Below are 20,769 nucleotides of genomic sequence, written 5' to 3' on the forward strand. Positions count from 1 at the left end.
TCTCTGTCTCTGTCTCTCTCTCTCTCTGTGTCTCTCATGAATAAATAAATCTTTAAAAAACATCAGGTAGTAAATCCACAGTATAGTATTTTCTTCTGTCCTCTCAGCTCTAATAGAAATACAATGTGAGACATATATGTAATTTAAAATTTTTCTAAGAGGTACATTTTTAAAAGTACCAGTGAAAGATGAAGTTTCTCTATATAATTTAACCCAATATATTCAAAATATTATCATTTCAACATAGAAACTATATAAAACTTATAATGAGATTTTATAGGATTTTTTTTTTATGTATGTATTATTAAGGCTTCTAAATTTGATAATCAGTTTGTTCTTACAGCACATCTCAATTCAGACTGGCCACATTTCAAGTGCTTAGTAACCACATGTGGCCAGTAGCTACTTTGTTAGACAGTTCCAACTATTGAATTCTTTGTGTTAGTGTGTATGTTTAACCTCTTTCTTTGAAGAAGAATATGGAAAAAGACTGATTTTTCTGCAACTCTTTTAAAAATATGAATTTGTTATCAAAGCTGACTTAATACTTCAGAAAGTGAGGAAAGTATCAAGGAAGTCACATTTTATCTCCTAAAATAGTTGTATCCTTAACTACCCTGTAGATCTATGAAGGAATCCCAGTACTAAATTGTTGGGGAGCACTCCCCCTAGGAGGAAAAGCCCTTCACAAGTAAGTGTCTTGGAATTTAGCACATTTGCTCTACCACAAAAACATGTTAATTTTTTGACAGTGATCAGTAGAGAGTAATATGGACATTTAATGTTATTCAGTCCATTCTCTATTATTAGCCTTGAGTAAGGATAAAATCACTTTTGTTTAAAGCATTATAACCTTTTATGTAGTAAACATATTAAATAAGAGAAGGATATCATGTTCAATATTTTAATTCCAGTAACTTTTTTTTCTTTTTTTTTTTTTTTTTTTTTTAACTTTCAGGGAGTTGGAAACTCAACTATTGGAGCAATGTACTGTTGACACAGGTGCTGCTAAAGAACAGAGCCTTCCCTCTGTGATGGGTAAAACAATTTTAAAGTATTTTAAGAATGGTTTACACTCCCTTGTCATAATTCAACTCATTTGTTTTTTATCCTATTGTATAGTTATACTCTTTTCCCTCGTATCACTTGTTTCCAAAGCCATTGGAATGGCTTTGTTCCAATTATAAGGTCAGTATTGACTTCTTAATGACCAAATCCAGTAGTTTAATTTTGGTCATCCTTTCTAGAATTTTTGACATTGCGTATTATCATATACTTTTGATATTCTCTCTCCTTGACTTTTAGGACTCTCTCCCTTTTATAATGTTCTATTATTATATGATATTCCTTGGTTTCCTCTGCTCTTTCTCTCCTGATATTCCCCTAAGCCTCTCTTGTTATTTGTTTTTTTTTCTTCCAACTGGCTTTTAAAAAGTGATCTCATCTATTTTTATAACTTCAGCTACATCAATATGCTGTTGATTCTCAAATGTATCATTGGGCTTCCAACATTTGCAGATAAAGATGGTATCTTCCTTCTCTCCCATTTTAGAAAACTGGGAGTTAAAAATCCTTTCATTTCTCCCTCAGAAATGTCTTTTAAATTATATCTCTTTTTCTCTATCATCTATACTACTGAACATCTGAAAACAAAGACATAAACTAGACCCTATTACTGCTTGCTTCGATTGTTATAGGAGACTACTCTCTGGACCAATTCAATCTGTTTTATACTGTTGCCAGAAATAACTTATACAAGTCTGATTATACCATTCTCTGGCTTGAAGATTTTTGCTGACTCCACGGCTTAAAATCCAAATTATTTGTTTGATATACGTATTTCTTCTCAGTCTGACTTTTTTCTACCTCTTGCCCTAAGCTAATCACCTTAATCCTGTGCACCTTATTTCAGCTGTTGTAAATTTCATATAGTCTTCTAGGCACCACTAGTCCTTCCTCAACCCTGAGCCTTTATTCTGTTTCTTTACCTAGGCTGTTGGGTTTTTGATCCCTCCACGTGACTCATCTGGAATGTCATTTTTTATAAAGCCTTCTTCAATTACCCTGAGGCAGATAAATTTCTTCCCTCTCTGTTAAGTCCTCAGTAGTATTTATTATAGCAAATATGACACATCTTCATTTGCCTGTTAACTCCCCTGTTTCCCTTCGTTGACTTTTGAGGATCTCTGTCATACTTGTTTTTCAGTCAATAGCACTTATAAATGGGCCCTGGGCACTGAATAAATGTTGGAAAGAGAAAGGCAGGTTATTAGGACATTTATCTTTGCATATATGGTTTTCTTATTTTCCTTTTGGTGGTTAAGATAATAGCATTCTTTGTCCTATAGATTGGTTTGTAATTTTTCTTTTCCAGATAAACTTAGTTATTCTTTTAGTAGCCATGAAGACAGTTAATTTGTAAAAAGCTTTTTTTTTTTTTTAAAGATTTTATTTATTTATTCATGAGAGACACAGAGAAAGAGGGGGGTGGGGGGAGAGGCAGAGACACAGGCAGAGGGAGAAGCAGGCTCCATGCAGGGAGCCTGATGTGAGCTCGATCCTGGGTCTCCAGGATCAGGCCCTGGGCTGAAGGCAGGCGCTGAACCGCTGTGCCACCCAGGCTGCCGTAATTTGTAAAAAGTATCCAAAGATAATGAGTTTAGTGTAACATCGATATTTTTAATAAAGGTCTTCTTTTTAAAAAATAAATAAATAAAAAATAAAGGTCTTCCTTTAAAACTGAAAATAACATTTGCTTAAAATTCTAAACTTTACATTTTTAGACACCCTTTTTTAAACCAACTATCATGGCTTCTGATTGTAATCTTTCCCTCCCATAATCCCTAAAATCTAAGTCTGTGATACCCTTGTAGTCTTACTAATTGTGGAATTAAATCATATCATTGTTTGCTGAACATGTTTAGGAGGATCAGAAATGCAAATACATTTAAAATAGCTCTTGTCAAGGTCCTTAGCAAGGATTAGATTCAAATTTTATGGATACTTGGGTATCCTTAAATGAACTTTGAATGAGTGTTTTTCATTTAGTATTTGGAACCTAGTTCAAAAAGAATAAATATACTAAAATAACTTATGAAGACTAACCTAAGTACCTAAGTACATTGATTTGAAAAGTGTGCAGTTTAAAAAAAATTATGTATAAATATATTATGTTTCTTATTCTCCTAAATTAACTGAATTTAGATGTGATTTTTCAGAGCCAGTGACAATGAATACCTCTTGTTTCTATTCCTTATTTGAGAAGTTTAAGTAACTGTTACTATTAAGGAACTCCTTCCCAAAGCAGCATTCTACCCCCAGCTAAAATAAGCGCTTTATTTTCAATCCTGCTTTACATATAACCTAAAGAAAACGGTTTTTTGTATTATCAAATTTCTTTGTTATATATTAGAATTCATTTGAATATTCCTAAAGAGAATAGAGCAGTTATGAAATGCTATCGTTTTTAGCACTAATTCTTAAATTATAGGTTCCTGTTATCTACTTATATTTCTCTCATCTCTTTATTGCAAATTAAAATTTTTTGGAAATCTCTATCCGCTTGTGAGATGAATTTAAATACATAAGGATAGAAGTCTTTACACTTTTTGATTGTGCACACACACTGGCCCCATTAGTAAGAAAACTTTGGAGCACATACCTTCAATGTGTATGTATGTTTACTTTGTAAACATTTGTACTCTTATTTGTACTCTTATTACTGTATTATGAAACACAAAAGTAAGAATTTGGAAAGGGTGAGATCATGGTAAGTAATAATTCTAAAATTGTACTTACTAATGCTAAAAGGTTTTTGCTCCTCAAAAAATGTGTAGTGTGATTAAATATTTTTTATTATCTTTTTAAAGGTTGTGGCTTAACATTTTAAAGGTAGTGGTGGAAGAAGTGCATGAGTATACCCTTATGAAATCATGATTCCATTTTCAGCTATAAATTTCTGTCTTCTGGGATCCCTGGGTGGCGCAGCGGTTTGGCGCCTGCCTTTGGCCCAGGGCGCGATCCTGGAGACCCGGGATCGAATCCCACATCGGGCTCCCGGTGCATGGAGCCTGCTTCTCCCTCTGCCTGAGTCTCTGCACCTCTCTCTCTCTCTCTGTGACTATCATAAATAAATAAAAATTAAAAAAAAATTTTTTTTTAATTTCTGTCTTCCTTGATGTAAATAATTTGTTCTTATAAATCAGAATATTTTTACATATTTAACAATGAGTTAAAAAGTCTGTGTTTAGAAGATTTTTTTTTTAAGATTTTATTTATTTATTCATGAGCAGGCAGAGGGAGAAGCAGGCTCCACACAGGGAGCCCGATGTGGGACTTGATCCCAGGACTCCAAGATCATGCCCTGAGCCAAAGGCAGACACTTAAGTGCTGAGCCACCCAGGTGTCCCTAGAAGATTTTAAATTTAGGTTACACAATGTTTCTGAATCTGACTTGGATAACTAGATTTTTAGCAACAAAAGTACATAACACTGATAATATATCATCCACCTTCCAGAGGTTGCCTAGATTGTATAGATATCTTTGAATACGAGATTCTTTTTTTTTAATTTTACTTTTTTCCTCCAAATTTTTAGAATTCTAGTTTGTTAACATATAATACTGGTTTCAGGAGTAGAATTTAGTGATTCATCAGTAGAATTCAGTGATTCATCACATACAACACTCAATGTTCATCACAAGTGCCCTTCTTAATACTTGTCACCCATTTAACCCATCCCCTGCCTACTACCTCTCCATCAACCCTCAGTTGTTCTCTATCATTAAGAGTCTATGGTTTGCGTCTTCTCTTTTTTCTTTTTTCTTCCCGTATGTTCATCTGTTTTGTTTCCTAAATTCCACATATGAGTGAGATCATACGGTATTTATCTTTCTCTGATTGACTTATTTCATTTAGCATAATACATTCTCGCTCTATCCACGTCACTGCAAATGGCAGTATTTCATTTCTTTTGGTGGCTGAGTAATACTCGTGTGTGTGAATGATGAAGTTTCTTCCCTAGAAACAAAGTCTTTCTTTTTTTCTTTTCTCTTCTCTTCTCTTTTCTTTTTTCTTTTCTTTTCTTTTCTTTCTTTTTCTTTCGATTATATTTACTTATTTCAGAGAGAGAAAGAGAGTACAACAGGGGGGAGGGACAAAGGGAGAGGGAGAAGCAGCCTCCTCGCTGAGTAGGGAGCCTAACTTGGGACTCGATCCCAGGCCCCAGAATCATGACCCAAGCCCAAGGCAGACACCTAATTGACTGAGCCACTCAGGCGCCCCCAAAGTTAATTTTTATGTTTGGCTTTTAAAAAGTTAGAGTGCGGGGCAGCCCCGGTGGCTCAGCGGTTTAGTGCCGCCTACAGCTCTGGGCCTGATCCTGGAGACCTAGGATCGAGTCCCACGTCAGGCTCCCTGCATGGAGCCTGCTTCTCCCTCTGTGTCTCTGCCTCTCTCTCTCCTCTCTGTGTATTCTCATGAATAAATAAATAAAATCTTAAAAAAAAAAAAAAAGAGTGCTCCCCGCCCCCCCCCCCCTCACATCCGCTTTCTGTCAGCCTGTGTCCCTCTCCCTCTCCCCCTCTCTCCTTCCTCTCCCTTCCTCTCTCCCACCTGAGCACAGGAACCTGCACAGGCCCGGCTCCGCTCGCGCCTCCCTCCTCCCCTTCCCTTCTTCCCCACCCCGGCCGGAGCCTCGCGGCTGCGTCACCGCCGCCCCCCCAGACAAGATGGACACCCCCAAGGAAGACATATGTAGAGTGTGTCGGTCAGAAGGAACACCTGAGAAACCTCTTTATCATCCTTGTGTATGTACTGGCAGTATTAAGTTTATTCACCAAGAATGCTTAGTTCAGTGGCTGAAACAGTTGAAAAGAATACTATGAATTATGCAAGCACAGATTTGCTTTCACACCAATTTATTCTCCTGATATGCCTCACGGCTTCCAATCCAAGACATATTTGCCGGACTGGTTACAAGTATTGGCACTGCAATACGATATTAGTTTCATTATACACTTGTGGCCTTTGCAAGGTTGGGAGTTGTTCCTCTTACAGCATGAAAACCTCGCTTAGAAAACAATATCCGCTGGGACGCCTGGGTGGCTTAGCGGTTGGGCGGCCTGCCTTCGGCTCTGGTCGTGATCCTGAGATCTGGGATCGAGTCCTGCAGTGGGCTCCCAGCAAGGAGCCTGCTTCTCCCTCTGCCTATGTCTCTGCCTCTCTCTCAGTCTGTGCGTCTCTCATGAATAAATGAATAAATCTTTAAAAATAAATAAATAAGTTAGAGTGCTTATATTTTTCAAAATGTTGCTGAAATGGAAAGTGGTAATGTGAGTGTAATTTAACAGACTGTTTCTGCTTATTAAACTTCTATAGTTCTAAATAAAATTTCTGTTTTAGGTTCAATTCCAGAAGGTGTCCTAGAGGACATTAAAGGTAAACTAAGTTCCCATTTTTGTCCCTTTTATCCTTAAATATTAGTTCAGAGGGCACATGTTTCTAAATATTTATGGAGGCATAAAATGCATTAAATTCATAATGTAATATCCTAGAAATATTTGATATATAGGATAAATTGTAGAATCGTGTAAATAAAATTTTGATTTTTTTTTAAATTTATGGAAGCTTTTTAGCATTATTTATGATGTCTTATTGAAGAAACTTCTCAATTATAGAGTATATAGGATTACTAGGGAATTAATAGTTTGCACAGTTAACAGATAAATTGCTTATGAAAGACGCTGGTTTTATGTTGTATAAAGGTTTTTTATTCCAGTTTTTAAATACATATTTATAAGGTCAATTATTTTACTGACTTTGGAAGTTCTAATTTGGGGCCAAAGTATATTGGGCTCACTTGAATAAGATACATTACTTCTTTCCTAGAGTACACCTTTATGATAATTTTTTAATTGAGTTTTCTGGCTTTGGGGGGAGGTTATTTGTGGGTTTTTTGTAAAATTTGTTTATTTTTTTGAGAGAGTGTGTATGCAACACAGGGGGAAGGGGCAGAGGGAGAGAGAGAAGCAGACTCCCCACTGATCAAGGAGCCTGACACAGGGCTTGATCCCAGGATCCTGAGATCATGACCTGAGCCGAAGGCAGACGCTTAACTGACTGAGCCACCCAGGCACCCCAGTTTTCTGGTATTTTGGCTCACTGAAAGGAAAAGCATTTAAAATATAATTTAAGGGGCATCTGGGTGGCTCAGTATTTGAGCATCTGCCTTTGGCTTAGGGCGTGATCCCAGGGTCCTGGAATGGAGTCCTGAATCAGCATCCCCACAGGGGAGCCTGCTTCTTCCTCTGCCTATGTCTCTGCCTCTCTCTCCCTGTGTCTCTCATGAATAAATAATTAAAATCTTAAAAAATAAAATGTGTGTGTGTGTGTGTGTGTGTGTGTGTATGTAATATTCCTCAGTACTGAGAATGTCATGTAAAATTAATAAGAGAAAATCAGATAATAATGGATTTTAGAATTAATTGAGACCTAGAGATAATCTGGTACAATTGGGGCCCTGAAATACTAAGTGATTTATTTAGGGTCACACCATAGCTGGTATTAGAGCGAGGTCTGAAAAGTGGATATTGTTCTTCATTTTATTGTTTATGTGGTATAATCATTTATAATTTCTTCAGTTATTGTAAAACTTGGGTCATTTGTACATGCTTATTGCAGTAGCTTCCTATGCCAAGTATATAAGATCTTAAGGGCTATTTATCTTATATAACAAAGAGAGTTATGAGGACTTGAATAAAATACAAAATATGTAAATAGCTTGAACATCTAGCTTACTATTTAGCATATTAGCATATTAGAAATTCCTTTTTTTTTTTTTTTTAATTTTTATTTATTTATGATAGTCACAGAGAGAGAGAGAGAGAGAGGCAGAGACTCAGGCAGAGGGAGAAGCAGGCTCCATGCACTGGGAGCCCGATGTGGGATTCGATCCCGGGTCTCCAGGATCGTGCCCTGGGCCAAAGGCAGGCGCCAAACCGCTGCGCCACCCAGGGATCCCGCATATTAGAAATTCCTAATATATTTTGAATTAGTGAATGAGAAGAATTTTATATAAAATGTAAATACATATTTAACATGTTTTACAAGTAATTAACAAAGTTATTAGATTTCTTGCATTCAACGTCAGTTTTGTTTCTACTTTTTTTTAATTATATTTTTTTAAGATTTCATTTATTTATTCATGAGAGACACAGAAAGAGAGAGAGAGAGGCAAAGACACAGGCAGAGGGAGAAGCAGGCCCCATTCAGGGAGCCCGAAGTGGGACTTGATCCCAGGTCTCCAGGATCAGGCCCCCGGCTGAAGGCGGCGCTAAACCGCTGAGCCACCTGGGCTGCCCAGTTTTGTTTCTACTTAAAAATTTTTTGTTCCTTACCTACTTTGAAAATAATTTGAAGCAACTTATTATAAAGGCGCTTTGCAACAGAAATAATATTTGAAAGAATAAATGTTCAAAGTGCAAAAGAAAAAGGTGACCTAGTAGAAGGAAAATGGTAGTTTTGGGCTATGCCAAGAGGGAGAAAATAATCATAAAAAAACACTAAACTGGGGATCCCTGGGTGGCGCAGCGGTTTGGCGCCTGCCTTTGGCCCAGGGCGCGATCCTGGAGACCCGGGATCGAATCCCACGTCGGGCTCCCGGTGCATGGAGCCTGCTTCTCCCTCTGCCTGTGTCTCTGCCTCTCTCTCTCTGTGTGTGTGACTATCATAAATAAATAAAAATTAGAAAACAAACAACAACAAAAAAACCCCCACTAAACTAAGAGTGTTACTGCCTCTAAGAGCAAAATTTAGCTTCTGTCCAACCCAGATTTTTAAAAAGAATCAGCCAGGTAGATACATAAGATTAGATATAGAGACAGAAATCAATTTGCCTCAGAGAAACATCCTATATTTTCACGTTGCTAAAATTTACTTTTATCATGGTATTCTTTATATAGGAAATATAAAAAAAATAATAGTTTCCTCACAGATTTTTTTTAATGTGATTTTGTGAAAGATGAACATGCAACATGTCTTAACAATGCTTCAGTGAATGAAAAAGTTTTTTATTTGTAATTAAATTGTCATAACCAAACTAAAAACAAGGAGAGCTTATAAAATCCAAAAGAATGGATGACTAGTATGTTCACTTGAATAGAATTGTCTTAACTGGGACATAGATTGATTCAATCACAAACTATAACAAGTCTCCTTTTCTTTCTCATAAGTGCGCACTTGCTTTGTAAGTGATCTGAAACGTGGATTAAAAATCCAAGCAGCAAAATTTAATATTGATGGTAATACTGAGGTGAGTTAAAAAACAAATATATATTCTTTTTACAGAGATTATAACTTACATATTTATGCTTATGATATTTATATTTCAGCGTCCCTTACCACCCCCAAATGTCGACTACCCATTGGATGGAGAGAAGATTTTACATGTTCTTGGATCAATCAGGTAGACCTTAATTTTTATGAGCAAAATAGTGAACTAAAATGAATTTTTGGCCTTTAAAAATATATAAGCCTTTAATATTGCTGATTAACAATTATTTTCATTAGGCCTTTTCATTCGTGATTTTTAATAGTCAGCTTTTTAATTAAAAAAATTTTTTTTTAATTTTCCTTCCTGTCCTTCAAAGTACTTCAGAATTAATTAGTAGACCTATTCCTTGAGGTAGAGAATAAAGTATAATACTTTTTTAAAAAGATTTTATTTATTTATTTGTTTGTTCGTTTGTTTAAAGGGAGCACATGTGCTTGAGCTAGGGGGAAGGACAGAGAGGGAGAGAAAGAATCTCAAGCAGGCTTCCATGCTGAGTGCAGAGCCTGTTGTGGGGCTGATCTTACAACCCTGAAATCATGACCTGAGCTGAAACCTAAAAGACACTCAACCAACTGAGCTACCCAGGTGCCCCTAAAGTACACTTTAAGGCAGGGTTCAGCACACCTTTTTTGTAAGGAGCCAAAGGGTAAATAGCTTAGGCTTTGTGAGCCACATGGTCTGTGTTGCAACTACCTATCTCTATGATTGGAGTGCAAAATCAGCCAAAGATAGTATGTAAATGAATGAGCATGGCTGTGTTCTAATAAAATTTTATTTACAAATCATATGGTCTGGAATTGGCTTGCAGGCCACATATTGCTGCCTCCTGCTTTAAAATGTTTTCATGATAGAAAGAATGCGTTCTTCCAAATATGTTTAATCTTTTTTTTCTTTAAAGATTTCATTTATTTGAGAGTGAGCAAGAAAGAGAGAGGGAGAAGGAGAAGGGGGAGGGGCAGAAGCAGAGTCATTGCTGAGTAGGGAGCCCACAGTGGGGCTCAATCCCAGGACCCTGACATCATGACCTGAGTCAAAGGCGATGCTTAATCTACTGAGCCACCCAGACACCCCATATATGTTAAATTGTAAGGACCAGTTAGTAATTCCCTTTTTCATTATTCATTAGATTATTCTACTAGTAATGCAATATAGTTATTAATGACTTACATAATTATATTGGTAACAATAGCATTTATTTTTATATGCAAGCTTTATAAAACTTGTATTTATGGAAGTTTTATTTAATTATTAGATCAGAAGATGCATAGAAAAGAGTTATGTAAACATTGAAGAGCCTGTTGGATTCTGAGATAATATAGAGGTTGAGATATTGAAAGGATGAACATAAATACACAGATGTTAAAGATGGTAGGGTAGGAGGACAAAAAAAATGAGAATACTTTTTGATGGTAACTTTAATAATATTTACCTCTTTTTAAAATTTTATTCATTAAATTACTATTTTAAATTTTCTCCAGGTTGTTGGAGCCCAAAATAAGAGAATAAAATAGATGTTGAAGGAAATTAATATGGAGCTTTTTGATTTCATAATAGGAAAATAGATTGGGAATTAAAAAGCCACTGTGTCTCACATTTCAAACCCAGTTAATTTATAAGTGTTTGCTAACATGTTTTTCCTACTAAAAATCTAGTTTCATTGAAACCAGTAGTTTGTTGGTAAAGCAGAAGGGTCCTTTAAAGTAAAGACCACTTAAAACAATCATATACTAAACATTTCATATTAAAAGATATAAATAGTTATTGCCAAACTTTTTTCCAGGACCTTTTCTTTAAGGGTAAGTCTGCTTCTAGAGTTTCGAGTTAAGTGTACATAAACCAGTTAGTTCATGGTTTATTATTTCCAAGTATTTTGTTGTTTTCTATTGTAATTGCAGTGAAAACTTAGTTATTTGTGAAGCAGTCTTGGTACAAAATTCTTACAGAAATTTTCTTCTAGACTTTTGCAGTTGTATTACCCATATTAAAAAGATTTTAGGGACACCTGGGTGGCTTAGTGGTTGAGCGTCTTACTCTTGAATGTGGCACAGGTAATGATCTCAGAGTTCTGGGAGCCCTGTGTCAGGCTCTGTGCTTAGTGTGGAGTCAGTTTGAGATTCTCTCCCTCTGCCCCTCCCTGCACACTTGCACTCTCTTTCTTTCTACTGAATAAATAAAATCTTTAAAAATTTTTTTTCAAATTACTGTCTTTTCAAAGCATAGTTCACCAGTTTTTTTTTTTTTTGGTTTTTTGTTTGTTTGTTTGTTTGTTTGTTTTTTAAGATTTTATTTATCCATGATAGAGAGAGACAGGCAGAGGGAGAAGCAGGCTCCGTGCAGGGAGCCTAACGTGGGACTTGATCCTGGATCTCCAGGATCACATCCCGGTCTGAAGGCAGCACTAAACCACTGGGCCACCAGGGCTGCCCAACATTCAGCACAGTTCACATAGAAAAACAACTTATTTTCTACCCTACTATTTTTTGGTTGAGTAATAATTGTAAAATTATGTAATTTCAATATCAAATCTGTTGACAATAAAAGACTTGGAAAAAGAAAACTGATGCTCTGTAAGCATTCGTCTCAACTGCTAGAAATGGAAGTATGCAGGCATAACAAGTGGCCAGCTATGAGTGTTGAGCGTCCTGCAGGCCTCAGTATACTTTACTGATGAAATGGAGAGTTGGCAAGTAGGTTGAGTCTCATTAAGAGAATTTTATGTTTTGAATCTGTTTTGAAAAAGATTTAAGAAAACTTCAAAATAGTATGCACAGTATGATCTAAATTTTATTTTAAAGAAATACTTTTTATGTATATGTATAGATCTGTATTGTATGCAGTTTGGCCACCAGTTACACAAACCTGACAGTAGTGGCTTAACCAAGATAGAAGTTTGTCTCTCTTTTAAAAGTTCAGAAGTAGATAGTCCAGGGATGGTATAACATCTCCCATCAGGGACATAAACTTCCTTCCATTTCTTACCCTTCAGGGGGTAGCCCTGTCCATAGGGACCAGGGTGGTCACTGGAGTTAGCAGCTAGTATATCCGCATTTAAAGCCCTGTGGAATATAAGAAATAGTGAAAGGGACTATAAGGGAAAGGAGGGAAACTGAATGGGGAAAAATTAGAGAGGAAGACAAACCATGAGAGACTCCTAACTCTGGGAAAGAAACAAAGGGTTGCAGAAGGGGAAGTGGGTAGGGGGATGGGGTAACTGGGTGATGGGCACTAAGGAGAGCACATGATGAGATGAGCACTGGGAGTTATACTATACGTTAACAAATTGAATTTATTTATTTATTTATTTTTTAATTTTACTTATTTATGATAGTCACAGAGAGAGAGAGAGAGAGGCATAGACATAGGCAGAGGGAGAAGCAGGCTCCATGCACCGGGAGCCCGACGTGGGATTCGATCCCGGGTCTCCAGGATCACACCCTGGGCCAGAGGCAGGCGCCAAACCACTGCGCCACCCAGGGATCCCCAGCAAATTGGGGATCCTTTTTTAAAAAATTGATTGATTGATTGATTGTCCATGTACAGGAACAGGTCAGGGGCAAGGACACTCTCAAGTGGACTCTGTGCTGAGTGCAGAGCCCCATGCAGGGCTCCATCCCATGACTCTGAGGTCACAACCTGAGCTGAAACCAAGAGTTGGCCACTTAACCAACTGCACCACCCAGGTGCCCCTGCTTCCTCTCCTTTTTTTTTTTTTTTTTTTTTTTTTTTTGCTTCCTCTCCTTTTTAAGGAGATTTTCTAGAAGTCCCAGATACCACTTCCATCTCATTGTTATGTAGCTACACGTCTAGCTACAGAGGAGGCAGGTAAATAGAGTGTTTCAATTGGGAAGGGGCATTGTACCTAGCTTAAAAATGGAATTCTATTTTTTCAAAAAATTATAGATTCACAGGAGATTACAAGATGATAGAGAGAGGCTCTGTGTACTCTTCACCTAGTTTCTCCCAGTGGTTACATCTTACTTCATTGTAATACAATAGCAAAACTAGTAAATGGTCATAGGTGTAATCTGTATGTATAGTTCTGTGTAATTTTCTTACACTTAGAAATTTGTAATCACCACCACAATCAAGATATAGAACTATTCCACCACAAAGATCTTCCTTGTGCTCTCCCAAAATAGGGTTCTTTTGAGAATGAACAGAAAAATGGAAAATGAATATCTTATGAGACATATGTTATTTTTAAAAACAAATACATGGGGAGAGGATGGTCTTTAAATATTTTGTATCACTACAGATCTGCTTCTTGAATCTTTATAGAATTTTGCTCCTCTTCTGTTATTAGGCTTTTGGAAGTATAATTGGATAAAATGTATGTTAATCTGTACAAAATGATCGTTGTACCTAATACTTAGGGAGTGCCTCCTATGTACCAGGCAGTGTTCTATTGAATCATTGAATCCTCACCTCAACACCTGTGAGGCAGGTGCTATTATTCTCCTCATTTACAAGTGCAAACAATGTGTGTTTTAATAATCATTCTATGTTAACATAGTACTGGTATTTGAAAAAGTAGAACTAATGGTATATTCTGTATCATGCTATATGATGTCAACAAAGCACTCTCTGTTTTTAATCGCATTAGAGATTCGGTTGTGGAAATCCTTTTTGAACAAGATAATGAGGAGAAAAGTGTTGCCACTTTGATACTGGATTCCCTTATACAGGTATTTTGATTTTGTAAAAAGCTTCAATTTATGACTATAGCTCTTTAGAAAAAAAAGGTTTATTTTTTATTTTTATTTTTAGAAAAAAAAGTTTTTTAAAGATTTATTTATTTAGTTGAGAGAGAGAGAGATAGAGTAAGTGCATAGGAGAGGGATAGAGGGAGATATAATTTTTTTTTAATTTATTTACTCCTTTCCTCCTTTTCTGTGCCGTGCTTTTTTTTTTTTAAGATTTTATTTATTTATTTGACACAAGCAGGAGGAGGAGCAGAGGGAGAGGGAAAAACACACTCCCTGCTGAGCAGGGAGCCTGACCCAGGGCTCCATCCCAGAACCCTGGAATCACGATCTGAGCCAAAGGCACTCAACTGCTGAGCCACCTGGGCACCCCAAGGGAGACAGAATCTTAAGCAGACTCCACAATGAGTGGAGAGCCTGACATGAGGCTTGATCTCATAACCCTGATATCACAACATGAGCTATGCATAACCAAGAGATGGATGCTTAACTGACTATACTACCCAGGTGCCCTGAGATAAAAAAATTTTTAAGTAATCTCTACACCCCACGTAGGGCTTGAACTCACAACCCCAAAATCAAGAGTGGCATGCTCTACTGATTGAGCCAAACCAGGGGACCTGAGAAAATTTTTAAATGTTATTTTCTGTATTTATACTTTAGCCACTGGTTACAATTTTTAGCTTTTATGTTAAATTTTACAGTTGCTGAGCTTTACTTTGGCACTGAGATAGGATACATTTCAAACTCAGGGATCATAAGTGCTGTCATGTATTATTTCTGTAGCAACTATCAGATTTTTATGTTGTACCTAGTACAGCTTGTAGTTTCTTTAAATGCAAGTTTGTGTAGTGCTGAATTTTAAATTCCACAGGGTTTATAAGAGTCTGTCTCTTTGGTTTAATGACTGGAATCACAGAACTCCATGTGAAACGCCATCGCTTTGAAAGATACTATCTACTCTGGCAGCTCTACTCAGATTTTTATGAAAAACATAGCATCAATGAAAGACTTTAACATTCTAATTCTTAGAACCATAATTTTTCTAAGAATGTTATCTTCCCACTTGACCTAGCTCTGGATATAACACGGTGAAGTTATCACCTCAGAAAAATTAAGTTTCTGCATAATTTCCTTGCTAAAAAAAGAAATAATGCCATTTTATTTTTTTTCATGTTCTTTGTTCAACTGAGTCATTCTTCGTTGAAAATGAGAATACTCACATATAACTACCATGTGCCTTGTGGAATTTTAAATTCTATACTGTTAGATTTTAAAATCTTTAAAGTTCTGTATAAGTATATGGCAATATTATCATTGCTGTATTTGCTACATGAAAAACTCCCTTGTAAAAGAAACCTTGCTGTGCCTTTTGTGTGTGTGTGATAGTAATGATCGATCACCTATGTTATTCATAATAATCTGTATATTTTCTTGAATCCAATCAAGCATTATTTATACAGGTAAATTTTTTTTTCTTTCTCTTTAATAATAGTGCCCAATTGACACAAGAAAGCAACTAGCAGAGAATTTGGTAGTCATAGGTGGCACATCTATGTTGCCAGGATTTCTCCATAGATTGCTTTCAGAAATAAGATATTTGGTAGAAAAACCAAAATATAAGAAAGCACTTGGCACCAAGACATTCCGAATTCATAATCCACCTGCAAAGGCTAATTGTGTTGCCTGGTTGGGAGGTAAGAATTTAGTTTTTAAAATATAATGATTATATAGTAATTGGTTCCTGAATGGTATTATTAACGGATAGATGATTCATTCTTAAAAATTGCTCGCTTAATGAGCTAATAGAACTTTGAACACTGGCTTTTTCCTTAAATTATTGTCTGAATTGTACACTGATTTCTCTTCGCATTTGCGTTTTTTTTTTTTAAGTAAACACCCAGTTAAAATCATTACTCATAATAGTGATAGCTATGCATTTATTCGTTATACTACCATTGCTCATAACATTTTTTAATTCCTTCTAAAGCTAATTTGAGAGCCATAAATGAGAATTGATCTCTTTATTCTATACTTTATTTTGTGACTGAATTCATTGAATGATAGTTCATAGGAAATGATAATTTCATTGAAATAAGGAAATAGCCCATATATATAAAAGGTCTTGTGGGTCTTTATAAAGTCTTCAGCATAGATCGAATGGCATTATAATGATGCTTATTGGGTTTTGCAGTGTTGTTTTATATATTAACATACAATCTTAGAATTGTGGCAAAGAAAACGAACGGTATTATTTACTGTATTTACACAGAATTGAAAATAGTTTCCACCCCTCTCTACCTTACCTGCTTTTATTTTATTTTATTTTTTAAATTTTTTTTTTTTTAATTTTTATTTATTCATGAAAGAAACAGAGAGAGAGGCAGAGACACAGGCAGAGGGAGAGGCAGGCTCCATGCAGGGAGCCCGACATGGGACTTGATCCCACGTCTCCAGGATCACACCCTGGGCAGAAGGCGGTGCTAAACTGCTGAGCCACCCAGGCTGCCTGCCTTACCTGCTTTTAGACACACTAATGCTTATTAGCATTTTCACTACAATCTGCTATGAGCCATTTAAATTACTTTCAACATAGGAGTTGTGGCTTACCCTGTTACTCAAAATCTATGATATAAAACAACTGCAGTTAATTTGTGAATGTGCATTGCTCAATTTCATCTGTTCTCTATTGTCATATAATGAAGTGGATGTATGTATGTATACATAAAATGTTCTGATAAGTTTTTGTCTTAACTATAAATTTTTTTTTTCAACCACATAGGAGCTATTTTTGGAGCACTGCAGGACATACTTGGGAGCCGCTCAGTCTCAAAGGAATATTATAATCAGACAGGCCGTATACCTGATTGGTGTTCTCTTAATAACCCACCTTTGGAAATGATGTTTGATGTTGGGAAAGCTCAGCCACCACTGATGAAGAGAGCATTTTCCACTGAGAAATAAAAATTTGAAATTCAACTTTGCTTTTTTATCAAGTATCTAATCAATTACAAGCAAATTGTATAAAGTATATAGGATGCTGTTAGAGATTACTTTATTTGGAAGTGAAAGCATTTCTGTAATTATTCTTTGCATTAATATTTAATTCTTTTGACTGTTTCTCTTGTGTAGTAGTGAAATAGTAGCTGATGCTTATGAAATTTGTTGTATTTATATCAATAAAATACAGTAAAGCAGAGTAATTTTGGAAGTCTGTTACAATTTTAGTTCCCAAAAAGAATTATAACATTGTCCCTCCACAAGTCACATTATCTGCCCTGAGCATTGGAAGATATCTATTTCATTATTTTCAGCAGTTACTTCATTTAAAGAATAAATAATGTTACCATCACCAGGTATTTCAAATATTGACATGGGTCTCTTTCTTCAAATCCTTTGGTTTTGGCATTTATGTGTCCATATTAGAATGCTGCTTTTCTAGGAACATATTTGACTCTTTGGACTGAGAATGTTTAGTAGCAAAGATGAACATTTGTTAAGCAAAGCTAGGAAATGTTTACTTTTTAACTTTACAGTTTCTTTATGAAGAATTCTACATTTCTAAGAAGAAAGGTGTTTCATTTTTATGCAAAGGTATTCTACCTTATGTATTTTTATGAAAATGCTTTATAAACATGTAATCATAATTTTTAATCTCTTTTGTGCTTTTTATCTTCTCAGTATAAGGGTTCTTGGAAATATATACTCAGTCATTGTTTAATTTTAATTTTTGTTCTTCATTTGTTTTTAACAAACTACCTCTTACTGAAATTTTGCTGGTTTTATTCTTCTAGGTGCCTGTGAAAATATGTACACCTATCCCTGAAGAATATACTCCTATTCTTGAAGACAGAGTAGGAATTGATAGATTTTCTGGCCTGAATAACTCGAATCTGTTCTTACTCATAGTTTAATCAGTTTGATTGTGCTTTTCTGGGTCCTTCTTAGTTTTGCCATACACTTTATGTGTGAAGATATCAGCACCAACTAACAATTGAAAGAGCTGGTTTCTGGCATTAATAGGAAATAATTTTTTAAAAAAAAGTGGGGGAGGGACACCTTGGTGGCTCAGTGGTGGACTGCCTTTGACTCAGGTCGTGATCCCGGGGTCCTGGGATCAAGTTCTGCATCAGGCTCCCCATAGGGAGCCTGCTTCTCCCTCTGCCTATGTCTCCACCTCTCTCTGTCTCTCACGAATAAAAAAATCTTAAAAAAAAAAGGGGGGGGGGTGCAGCCCTGGTGTCTCAGCGGTTTAGCACCGCCTTCAGCCCAGGGCATGAACCTGGAGACCCGGGATCGAGTCCCACGTTGGGCTCCCTGCGTGGAGCCTGCTTCTCCCTCTGCCTCTCTCTCTCTTAGGAATAAATAAATAAAATATTTTTTTAAAAAAAGGAAAGAACTGGTGTGTTTAAAAATAGTTCTAGGGCAGCCCGGGTGGCTCAGCAGTTTAGCGCTGCCTTAGGCCCAGGACTGATCCTGGAGACCCAGGATTGAGTCCCATGTCAGGCTCCCTGCATGGAGCCTGCTTCTCCCTCTGCCTGTGTCTCTGCCTCCCTTTCTTTCTCTCTCTGTGTCTCACGTGAATAAATAAAATCTTAAAAAAAAAAATACTTCTAGCTGTACTTTGTCAACCTGTACTACTACTATAGTAGCATGAAACTAAGATTAATTCAGTATTTATTGACTGCCGTGTGTATAGTGTAGTTTCAGACACTATAAATGCTACAAAAGACAGGGACCTTTGCCTTTAGGACATTTTCATAGAAGTGGTTGGTACACAACTGATGTTAAAGACAGAATGTGGTAGCAACGTTAAGGATATCAATTGCTTGTTACTGATGTAGTTAATTCCTTTGTTTTCATGTAAATAATATTTGTGTTTTATCTAACATGATTAGTTTTGGATATAGAATTCAGTAATTCATCAGTTGCTCATGACATCACATGTCTTCCTTAATGCCCATCACCCAGTTACCCCATCCCCCCGCCTACTACCTGATGTAGTTAATTCTGACTAGCTAGTTAAAGAAAGCTTCATAGAGGAGGCTTTTACCCTTGTTCCTGAAGGATGAGTAGAATTTTCATAGTTGGAGTTATTCCAGTCTATATGAACTGAATTCTCTACACAAAATCTTCAAAACATTTGGCATTGGGATGAAGCATTGCTAATTATAGTTTAGGATTAGTTCGTAAAGAACTTGAAAATCATAATAAAAGCAGTGAATAAAACTATGAAAGATCACTTTTGCCATCCAGTTTCCTAATACATTCATTCCAAAAAGTGAGGTTATTTTATCCTTTGGACCTGACACTCTTCCAGAGCACCCCTTCCCCCAAAGTAGTCCTCTTTCCCATAAGCACACATCTATAACTGATGCACTTACAACTTTTTTGACCTTGTAAGAAAGTTTTATCTTCTTTTCTGGAATATAAGCTCCATAAGAACAAAGCCCCTTTGTTTTTTGTTTGTTTGTTTGTTTTTAAGATTTTATTTGAGAGGGAAAATACAAGCACGGTGAGGGGCAGAGGGAGAAGCAGACTCCCACTGAGCAGGGAGCCTGATTCAGGGACTCTGGAATCATGACTTAAGCTGAAGGCAGACATTTAACCAACTGAGCCACCCAGGTGCCCAACCCCTTTATTTCTGAACTGTGAAAGCTCTAGTGGGATTACCATCAGTGCTCAATAGTATGGATTCACTATTAACATTACCTTTTTGTAGTAAACATTTTCAAAATTTTTTTGTTTGAATTATTTATGAAAAGCTTTTCAGGACTGAATAATATGAAAAAGATGGTCTCTGAGTGAAATAGAGCTTTGTATGTAGGTAGCTAGGAAGTGACAGACCTCTATTGGCTGAAGTTAAGGAATGGAGCCCTCTCTTGGGTTGAATTGTGTGTCGCAGAAAGATATATTGAAGTCCTAACCTCTAGTACCTGTGAATATTATTTGGAAATAAGAGTTTTTGTAGATGTAATCAAATTAAGGTGAGGTCATTATGGTAAACCCTATGACTGGTATCCTTAGAAGGTGAGAGAAATGCCATGAGACAGATAACACCGGGAGAAGACAGGAAATCACCAAAGTGGAAATGGAAGTTCTGCAGCTGCAAGCCAGAGAACTCCAAGGATTGCCGGTGATGCCACAAAAAAGCAGAAAACATTCTTCAAGAGATCCTTTGAAAGCATGACTCTGCCTACACTTTGATTGCAAGCTTCTAGCCTCCAGAACTGTAAAAAATAAATTTCCATTGTTTTAAGCCTCCTAGTATGTGGCACTTTGTTATGGCAGCCCAAGGGAACTAACACTTCCTACTTAATTGACCAGTACCTATTTATTGAACATCTACCAGATACTAATTTAGGTTCTTGAGATACCTTAATGAGCAAAGACAAACCAGCCATTCCAAGAGGTGGAGAAAGTAAAGAAACATAACAGTAAGAAGATAACATAGGACAAAGTGTAAAGTGGATGAAGTGGGGGTAGTTGCTGATTAGAAAAGCCGTTAGATTTGGGCTCATTTATGACTTGAAGAAAGAAATTAGGCACCCGTGACTTAAATACATATTTGGTCTCTGTCCCTGGTTCCTGACACAGAGCTAAAAACCTTATTTTCTGTGTGATGGGGGGTGTTAGGAGCATCTTACACAGAAATCTTAAATCCCTTGGAATTTCTTGGATAGTAGGAGTGTCTTTTTTTCTAAGAAGACAATTCTCAGGCTCCTGGATTACTTCA

General features: G+C 36.5%; 1 protein-coding gene across 4 annotated transcripts in view; it reads left to right on the forward strand.

Moving 5' to 3' along the window:
* ACTR10 (actin related protein 10) overlaps nt 1-17,405 on the forward strand; it is a 32,054-nt gene extending 14,649 nt beyond the window's left edge. For all 4 annotated transcript variants that reach the window (XM_025442939.3, XM_049113223.1, XM_049113225.1 and 1 more), the window contains 8 exons: nt 624-691; nt 959-1,038; nt 6,402-6,437; nt 9,230-9,309; nt 9,389-9,462; nt 13,934-14,015; nt 15,529-15,730; nt 16,816-17,405. In XM_025442939.3, the coding sequence (XP_025298724.1) occupies nt 624-691; nt 959-1,038; nt 6,402-6,437; nt 9,230-9,309; nt 9,389-9,462; nt 13,934-14,015; nt 15,529-15,730; nt 16,816-16,997 (804 nt within the window). In that variant the 3' untranslated portion in view covers nt 16,998-17,405. The remainder of the gene's footprint in view (nt 1-623; nt 692-958; nt 1,039-6,401; nt 6,438-9,229; nt 9,310-9,388; nt 9,463-13,933; nt 14,016-15,528; nt 15,731-16,815) is intronic.
* Nucleotides 17,406-20,769: the final 3,364 nt, after the last annotated feature.

Source organism: Canis lupus, chromosome 8 (assembly GCF_003254725.2).
Source record: "Canis lupus dingo isolate Sandy chromosome 8, ASM325472v2, whole genome shotgun sequence".
Lineage (NCBI taxonomy): Eukaryota > Metazoa > Chordata > Mammalia > Carnivora > Canidae > Canis > Canis lupus.